At 37.2% G+C, this 9,318-nt stretch overlaps 2 protein-coding genes across 3 annotated transcripts in view; both read right to left on the bottom strand.

Annotated features, from left to right (window-relative positions):
- Positions 1-2,066, bottom strand: part of LOC116689641 (protease-associated domain-containing protein 1) — a 26,268-nt gene extending 24,202 nt beyond the window's left edge. For both annotated transcript variants that reach the window (XM_032516218.1, XM_032516216.1), the window contains exons 1-3: positions 1,801-2,066; positions 1,493-1,593; positions 1,283-1,392 (exon numbers count right to left, since the gene is read on the bottom strand). In XM_032516218.1, the coding sequence (XP_032372109.1) occupies positions 1,283-1,392; positions 1,493-1,593; positions 1,801-1,876 (287 nt within the window). In that variant the 5' untranslated portion in view covers positions 1,877-2,066. The remainder of the gene's footprint in view (positions 1-1,282; positions 1,393-1,492; positions 1,594-1,800) is intronic.
- A 497-nt stretch (positions 2,067-2,563) lies between these two features.
- il12b2 (interleukin 12B 2) lies at positions 2,564-7,141 on the bottom strand. Its single transcript, XM_032516214.1, has 8 exons — positions 6,866-7,141; positions 6,571-6,652; positions 6,164-6,424; positions 5,737-5,842; positions 5,411-5,598; positions 4,830-4,978; positions 4,635-4,745; positions 2,564-3,134 (listed from the first exon to the last, which is right to left on the bottom strand). The coding sequence occupies exons 1-8, from the start codon at positions 7,007-7,009 to the stop codon at positions 2,994-2,996; spliced, it is 1,182 nt and encodes a 393-aa protein (XP_032372105.1). The 5' UTR covers positions 7,010-7,141; the 3' UTR covers positions 2,564-2,993.
- Between the last annotated feature and the right edge of the window lie 2,177 nt (positions 7,142-9,318).

Below are 9,318 nucleotides of genomic sequence, written 5' to 3'. Positions count from 1 at the left end.
TGTTCATTCATAGTTTTGATGCCTTTAGTGAGGATCTACAATGTAAATAGTCATGAAAATGAAGAAAACGCATTCAATGAGAAGGTTTGTCCAAACTTTTGGTTTGGCCTTTACTGTGTATGAATCGATTTTTGGAATTCTATGAATCGATTTTGAATCAGTAGAGTTGAATCGAGTCGTAAATGAGAATCCATTTTTATTTGGTTATTTTTTTTTTAAACACACCTCTAATAACTTACAAGTAGTAATGGAAATTTTCTTCACACACACAAATGCTGTGTATGACACCTGATACTAAGCACATGTTTTGGCTTTCCTTTTGGAGCGCTGTCAAGCAGTCCATCTGTATATACAGTAATGATCAATCATAGTTCTTGACACACGAGCACCGCAGGGTTGCTGCCTTTGTCCCTTACTCTACAGTCTGTTCAAATATGGCTGTGTTGTTAAACATCATAATAACAGCATCAGCGTGAAAGTTGCAGATGACACCACAGTGATTGAAGTGATAATGATAACAATGAGGATCCCTATAGGTGAAGGACCTATCCCTATGGTGTCGAGACAACATATTTCTTAATGTTGAAAAAACAAATGAGATAATTGTTTATTTTTGAAAGTCCAAAAAAGCCACCAGTTCACATCAACAATACCCTTGTTAAAATTGTGAATAACATCAGATATCGAGGCATCCAGATCACAGACTCCCTTCCTGGGTCTCTAACCCCAATTGTGTTGTTAAGAAGGAAAGTTGTTTTAGATCAGCCAAAATAAAACTGTTACCTGGTTGCTGACATAATTGACAGATACGTGACTGGAAACGCTAATATTTACAACTTTGGTAGCTCAATGCGTTGAGCAGCGGACTCAGGTGTACTTTCTGCATTTTTGCTACCGGATCAAAACCAGCTCGACCTGAACTTAAATGTTTATATTGTTTTTACATCTTTTATTTTTGTAGGTGGCTGTGATGTGGTGCTTACTTAAATAAACATTTTTGCGGCAGTAGATTTGGGAAACAATGTGAAAATTGCTAGTAAATATGTTTGTGATTGTGTGACAAATCTGGTGACAGAGACAGGCCACAACGGCAGATGTTAAATGAACACGACCTAAGGAAACCAGTTGGTGTGGAAACCAGTAGGGGTATAACAACGACATCAGAATAGCCCCCCCCCCCCAATGGCTTTTTTACAGTTCCAGTTTCCTAACACTGGTTTGTGTTCACATCCTCTTTAGCATATACAGGTGATGCTATTGGTAATGAGTGATGTGTACAAACCCTCTTTCCATCAGGACTATTTGTCCCTGGATGATTGCTCTGTCCTCCAGGTCTGAGCAGCCATCTGCTGGGTCTGCTGGCACAAGGAAAATCTCATCATAGGACGACGTCTGGGGACCAAAGGAAAGGAGAGGAATGGGATTAGATGGTGAGTGCACATGAGTCTTGATAATTATTTGGCCAACAAATGGAATCCAGGCAGGTACTAACAAAATCTCCTCCAAAGTCTTTAGCAGGCGCTGCACTGAAGATGTACCCTATGTCTTCTGGGCTGATGACCCGGAAATAAAGCAGTTCATTGATTCCAAGACCTAGAGCAGTTAAAAAAGAAACATTTACACGACTGACGTTAGCTAGTTTATGTTAACGCATTGAAAGGAAATTCAAAGGGTAACAGTAAAACGTAAAACACAAAGCCTTTGCAAGATTCTGAAACAACAACCCGTTAGCTAGCTTAATTAGCTGTTTTAGTAATTAGCGTTTAAATACCTCCGCCACTTAGCGTTTACGTTACTCACCTGATGTGCGATTAAACTGCATTAAAACACTCCAGAGGTATAATAATAAAGCTGTCGTCCGGACGACCCTTGCCATGTTCAATACATGTGTAGAGCTTCTCAACGTTACATACACGATACTTTAGTGTGGCTTTCTATTTGAGAGTGGTATTTTTCCTTCTGTACAGTATGCTAGCTACCGTTCTGTCAACAAACAACCAAGCAACAGAGCAGCTGGCAATCGTTTACTTCCGCGCTTCTTTTCATGCGCATGCGTATGCTGCAAAACCGGAATAAAATGGAAGGGTGCCGCGGGGCAAAACTGAGCCGTTGGGCCCCATTAGCCCCCTATCTTGGTTTGCTAATTTCCTCCTGCTTTCATGCAACTCTGGTTCAGAAAATCAGTCGAGCAAAGATGTGCTTTGTTACACTGTGACACAAGACAAGCAATGCTAAAAGCACGTGAAGCTAATCCAGAGTAGCGTTGAGATGTTTCTGTTCGGAGGTCTGCACACAGACTTGTCCCAGTCCCGTTTTGCCAACATCTCGTTTTGACTTTGAAGCTAGAAGCTTAATGAAATTCAGCCATCATTTATCATTTATTATTTACACCTGCACATTTCCTACTGTGACAAGTCAAACGGTCTTCAGAGGGAAAAGGCCAATTTAGAAATATGCACCATATCAGTAGGCTATAAAATTGCAAAGTAATACATCAGGTCACAGGGTCCCTATTCATGACAAGGCATCAAATTTGGGTGATAAACATTGCAATTTCAATATCAAGACGATATTATTTGTTACAAACCAGTAACTCACCTATGAATAAAATGCACTATGAAAAAACAAACTGAACTACATTCATTCCTCTGTTTAGTAATAAAGTTCCCACTACATTTCAGTTTTGGCAGCTGCTAAACATATAAAAGTGACTACCATGCATTCACCTTCCATGAATGGAATGCATAATAATAGTAGTAAAATAAATATACAGACAGCTTTAACAAAAACTGAGCAATACTACTTCATGAAGGTATAGATTTATTGCAAGAGTATATGTGTGTCTCCAGTATTGAATCTTTGTTCGTGCAAGTGGCAAATACAATTTTAATTACTTCATATAAATACATCCAAATAATTTTCCACTGTTTTTGTAGGTGTTTGTACACCAGCACAATCCCAGTTGCAATGCATATTTTAATTAAGCATTTTTTTTAAGATGTCTGTCTCTGCTTATTGTTCTTTATTTTCTTCCTTCTCTTCTTGCAGTTGTCCAAGTACCCAGATGGCAACTCTGGGCAGCAAGATTTTGCTGTGTTTTTGCATTTGCATAGGTTTTTTTCCCCTGCCATCACCTGCAATGAGTTAATGAGAGATTAGGGTCTAAAACAATGACAATAAAATTAAATAATAAATCCTTTAAAATTCAATTAGTCTTTGCAAATCATGGCTATGAATATCAAGTAAAACTATTATTACAATACTTTAATAGTAACTGTTTTGTCACTTTCAGTGGCATGTTATATTACATTACATTACATTTACAGTGGAGCATGATATTTCCCTATAAAACTGTGTAATGAACTGCTCAAGTTTCAAGCTCAGCTCCAGGTGTATCTGCGTAAGGCTCTCTGGAAAAGATTTGGTTTGCCTGTTAATGAGTTCTCAGCAAATTATGATTGCTTTTACTTTTAAGATTTGGGAGTATAAAAACCAAATGTTGCATTTTTATTGGGCTTTCAGAATGCCCACCAATTTCAGTGAATAATAGAAGCCAAAATGTACCTCCTAACCCGACAATGTCGTAAACTATAGGCAGAAAAAGAAAATATGGAATTTCAGATGTCAACTGATTTTTTTTTCATCTATGACAAATCTGATTAGTAGGTTATGAAGAAATAACACACCCGTTTTTCTAACTTACTTGAGTATTGTTACCCACATACTAGTGATGAGTACCTAAACGTAAAGCATCTAATCTTGTTTCCGTTTAACTCAGTGGGAGTTAAACAGTCAGAGGGGATTTCTAATTTAAGTCAATAGTTGTACATATGACATGAGCAACACATAAATGAAGGAACATAAATCAGGAAGGAAGCACAAAGCTCTTTTAATAGCCATTTGTCTGCACAGTGCCAAACCACTAAAACACACAGAAACACCAACAACTTATACAGAAATATACAGGGCCAAGAAACATACCGTGCCAAAGTGCAGACGGAACTAGACTCCTACAGTTATAATTCATGTTAAATTATGTAGATTTCCTTTGATTTTAATGTCAAATATCCTTAAATTGACAAAATTGCTGGGACCAATTTTATAAGATTTGGTCCTGGTAGATAAAACTTCATACTGAATCACCGAACAGTCTGTGTTGTGAGTTTGGAGGTAACTTTATGTGTCTAGTGTCTTTATTTTCTACTGACTTCCATTTGCTCTCACAAGAACCTCTGGTGGTTACGAGACCCCAAATTTGGAAATAGTCCATATGTTAGCAAAAAATAATTTGCTTGGAATTTCTTTCACATTTCACAGTAAGTTTGTAATCGTTTTTTTTTCTTCCTTTTTGTGTGTATGATTTTGAATAAATAATAAATAATGCACAAATAAATGAAATAAACATTATTTACAGTCATACATAAAAATTAAAGCGTGCTGGACTGATACATCATAAAACAAACTCTTGATGTATTACTAAGCTTCTGGTGAGTGCTGTGTTGTTTCTTGGCCAGACAGAAACACAACAACAAACAGCAGGTGAGAGGACATGAGAGGACATTGCAGGCACATAAGAAGAACAAAGAAAGAGCCAGAGCAGACAGTGTTGGGTTCAAGTAATATCAACAGGTTACATTCTTCCAGGGAGTCCACTGGCTCCAGGCTGAGGGCACCAACGAGTCTCTGGAGCGAACCCTCAGCTTGCTGATCCCCTTTGGTATCAGATTAGATGAAGAACGTCCAGTCTAAAGTCAGACAGGTAGCACAATAAGAAAACCAAATGCAATGGTGAGAATGACAGACATGGAGACATCTCCACTTGTGCGTACCTTGCCATCATCTTTGAACATATATTCAATCTCATGTTCCAGACGGAAGAAGCTTTGCGGAGTTGACCAGCTGGATGGTGCATCAATAGTCACATTCAGGCCCTCTTTTTCCTCCTGACACTTGACAAGCTGGGGACTATCGGGTTTAACTAGACAGAAGGAAAATCAACAAAACAAGCGGCAACATGTCAGTAGAGAATCCTCAAACTATTTACTATATGTTAATTAACAATTGTTTTTACTGAAAAAAAATTCCGTTGATTTCTACAAAGGATTTACTTATGAACAATGAAATGAAATGAAATGAAATTTTGCCTTCCTTTTTTGTACTTGGATTCTAATGTTGCATTTTTTTTTGACAATGTATAGAATATACCTTTTCACTTCATCAGAAAGTTACTTTACTGAACAATGTTTCATTGTGGCCAAACACTAATCGCCTGTGTTAACTTTCTTATCATCTGAATAATCTATTTTTGTACTTTGCGAACAACTTTGTCAGTGATATTGTTTTGCAAAATAGACTGTTTACTTCCAATTTTGATAAACTTTGGTTAAATGCCTTGTTTCATTCAGCTTACCAATGTTTCTGAGATAAAATCTCTTGGTTTTCCTGAAGATGGAGAGATTAACGATGGCCTCAGCAGTGAGTTCGAGCATGGTGCTTTCCTCAGCGTAGGGTGAGAGGGAGTGGGACAGCTCAAAGTGGAATGTCCCATCTACAAGCCGATCACTGCTGACCCAATGACACGACTTCCTACGTTCACTGCTACAGACACAAGCAGTAAGACAGACACTGAGTAAAATATATTTACTGAGAAACGTACACATCTGTCTGCTTGTAGGGTCCATCTTACTATAAACTATATGCTATACTTTTGGCCACTTTACTGTATTTTGTCTTTACCATTCATTGCCCAGTCCAAGGCGCATGGCTGTTTGTCCAGTTTGGGTCCAGTCACAGCTGAAGTTACAGTCATAAGACTTTGCCCGACACTTGAAAGAGAGATTATCTATAAAGATAGAGGATGTAAGTGATTTCAAGTTTAATGGAAAATGTTTTGACTTTGTCTCACCAAAATATGGGCAGAAAATATAACTTAATGTAAGACATTTATGTTGAAAGTGCATCATAGAATGATTCAGTATTTGTTAACTTCTAGTCTCATCTTCTAGAGAAAGAATGATTCACCCACTAAGAAATGCAGCAAGTTTCAAGACTTTGGCTATTTTGGATTATGGTTTGCACTATGTGTTCCTCTATTTGAGAGAAGTTTGACATTCATAGTACTTGAATAGTAGAATGAAAGGAAAAGGAAACCAAAGCATCTCACCCAACTCTTCGTCCTCATCAGGTGCCAGCAGCAGATAAGTTGATGATAACATTTCTTTTCCTCTCCAGCAGCTGTATTTTCCCAACATGGGTGTATCGACCTCTGAGACGGACAGATTTTGACCGTTCTGCTGGACGTTGTCCTCCAATTCGACATCTCTCTTTGTCTCTTCACCATGAAACTTCCATGTGACAGCTCCATCAGTTGTTGTATGGCAGGTCAGTATGACTGGATTTGCATCATTCCTTTTTGCCACCACAACTACACAAACATAGACACAAATACAGACAGACATACAGACAGAAAGAGAGACACACACACACACACACACACACACACGTCAAGATGACCAGATTTAGAACCATTAAAGATATAGAAAAATGAACGATACCATAAATAAGACTTACAATTTTCTGGAAAGTGGTTGAGTCCATGTGCTCCAGTGAGGCTGATGAACAGAAGTCCACACATCCACAGCGACAAACTCTTCTGAAGAATTGTTTGACAGCAAGCAGAGATTGTTGAAAATTATTATTAGAATGTGTTTAGATAATGCAAAATTGTTGCAGAGTCTATTCTTTAGCTATTCTATCATTTGCAATATACAATCAACTGCAAAATTACCTGACCACATAATAAGTATAATTTCAAAACACATATAGAAAGCATGTTTAAGTCCAAAATCCAATAGCTATTTCTTACCATTTGGATAAAGTCACACCGAAATGACGCTATTAGCAGAAGTTCAGTCGTGGTAATCTTGATGATTGTATGCTCCAACTGCTCACTGAGCTTCTTTTTTATACCGTTGCATACAGCATGCACCATCATGATGATCATCATCATCGTCACGTCACCTTTGGAGGTGAAAAAGAAACCAAGTGATATAGTGAATTGAAAAGAGCATATTGGCAGTGCATTTCCTCTCTACTGTTTTGCATGTCAAATTCTGTAAACAGATAAACTGTGAGTTTCAAATAAGCGACTGAGAGAGGGAGGTGTTAAGTGTGGGTGTTCAGTGGGAAGGGGGGTTGCCCTTGGCTTTTAAGGTGAAATACTGCAGCATGACACCATATGTGAGATACACAGTGTCCGATTACCAACACACACAAACGCACACGCACAAACACATTCACATACACTTTGTCTTTGAAATTGGGAGAGACATTTATTACTATCACCTCACACTTTATAGACCAAATGATTAATCGTTAATTGATTGATTGAAACATGAATCACTAGATTCATTCATAACAAAAAAATTAATTAGTTGTAGCCATACAAGAGACAATTACAGTAGGCTATAAACAGTAAAATCTCTGCACCTGTGTATCTTCTCATTAATGATAATATTTTTAATGACCTTCATTCTAAACTTAGATCCACAACAACAACAAACAAAAATTGTCTCCTTTTTTACCCCATCATACCATCATCGTGAGGACATTTGATGATCCCAAAGTTCAAGAGCTTGCACACATTTATGTTAACACAGAGAAAAGAGAGAGAGAGAGAGGGGGAGAAACACCAGGACTTCCCCTGCCCGTTTATCGTGGAAGGGACAATCCAATTTTGTCCGGCCAAATGTCAGCTATTTCACACATTTTGATCATGTGTTTATCCTCATAGATATGTAGACATCAGATATCGTCATGTGTGAAGTACTTCCATAGTGACCATTACTTTGCAACAGTATTTGGTGGTGATTCTTTTTTTGTACTCATTCAGTTAGGTGAGTACATACTGCATAGTTTATGGAAAAAAAACGACAATCTACAGTATGACATATTGTAACCACATTATGACTGAAAATTCTGCGAAACCTGTTTGGACATCTGAACACAAAACGTCGGTTTCAGGTTTCAGTTCCTTAAAAGCCTAAATAGAATTATTCATGTATCTGCTGAGAATAATTTAATGTACTCAAATAACTTCTCTCGTCTGTAGTCACAGTATTTAACTACAGTGAGTGACTGTGACAAATTCTGACATTATTGAAAATGTATTGCGACAAAAAAAAAGTTAATTTTATTGATTTAGTTGACTTATTTCTCAAATTGTTGTTGACAATTTCAGTTAGTTATTTTAAACTGGTTTGAATTTAAATTAGTAACGAATGTTTATATAGTGTAATTTTCAGGTTTTTCAATTTTATTTATTTATTCAATTTTTTTAACTTTATTGCCCAAATTAAACATTGCAGGCAATTTTAGCAACACAATACAATACACTTAAACTCTTTCAATGAAAGGTCAATGCAACAAAAAATAAATAATAAAAGGATCACCTTGTGGTTGAACTCTATTCAACACCAATACTGACTACACAGAAGCAGGATAAATAAACCATCACACATCAGAATGTTCAAATTATTCTAAGTCAAGGCCTAAAATGACAGGGGTCCATCTTCTCACAAACAAAGGTACCTTCAACTGTAAAATAGCAGTCATATTTTCCATTGTACGGACCTGTTTAACTTTTTGTCTCCAATGAGCTACTGTGGGGGGGGGGGGGCAGGCTTCATCCAATTAATAGTAATCATTTTTCTTGCAGTCATTAACAAAATATGTAACATGTAACTTTGGTCCTTAGAAAGCAAGTCTTCGGGTATTTTCTCCAGTAAGAAAAATAAAAAAGGTCCAAGGGGAAATCCATCTTGAAGATTTTGTCCATATTTTTATTTTTTAAGGGTGGCTGTGAATACATTTTTCAAATCCAAAGACAGTTTTTAGTCACCCAACTTCTTTTTAACTCTGAATCAGATTATGAACAAAATCAACAAGAACAAAGCCAAAAAGTCCCAGACAATTCAATGTGTTACTTGCATTTGAATCCCAAAATTGAAGAAAACATTTACACAACCTGAAGGTTCTTATGAAGCTTTTGTTTTTTCCCCCACTTACACTTAAGAATATAAAATTTTGAAGTCTGTCTAATGCTTCCGAGTTGCACAGCAGTACTGTAATCACAGGTCCACTGTAGGCCTACACTTATTGACATGTGGTGCATAGCTGCACAGTGTTAGAGCTGAATCCTGCTCCGGTCTCAGGGTTCAGTCAATTAATAGTCCGAATCTCATATGTTGATGTGTGAATCCTTTTTATTACATAGGATATCCTAGAGGCAAACTTACCTGGATCAAGCTATCACAGCTC

This window comes from Etheostoma spectabile, chromosome 5 (assembly GCF_008692095.1).
Source record: "Etheostoma spectabile isolate EspeVRDwgs_2016 chromosome 5, UIUC_Espe_1.0, whole genome shotgun sequence".
Classification (NCBI taxonomy): Eukaryota; Metazoa; Chordata; class Actinopteri; order Perciformes; family Percidae; genus Etheostoma; species Etheostoma spectabile.
This window is presented reverse-complemented; position numbering and strand designations above follow the sequence as displayed.

Excerpts from the sequence above, each read along its gene's own strand:
- il12b2 (XM_032516214.1), bottom strand. The coding sequence starts at position 7,009 with ATGATGATGATCATCATGATGGTGCATGCTGTATGCAACGGTATAAAA. Across the intron at positions 6,653-6,865 it reads GGTGTGACTTTATCCAAATG|AAGAGTTTGTCGCTGTGGAT; the intron begins GTAAGAAATAGC and ends ACAATTCTTCAG. Across the intron at positions 4,746-4,829 it reads TGTTCAAAGATGATGGCAAG|ACTGGACGTTCTTCATCTAA; the intron begins GTACGCACAAGT and ends GTCTGACTTTAG.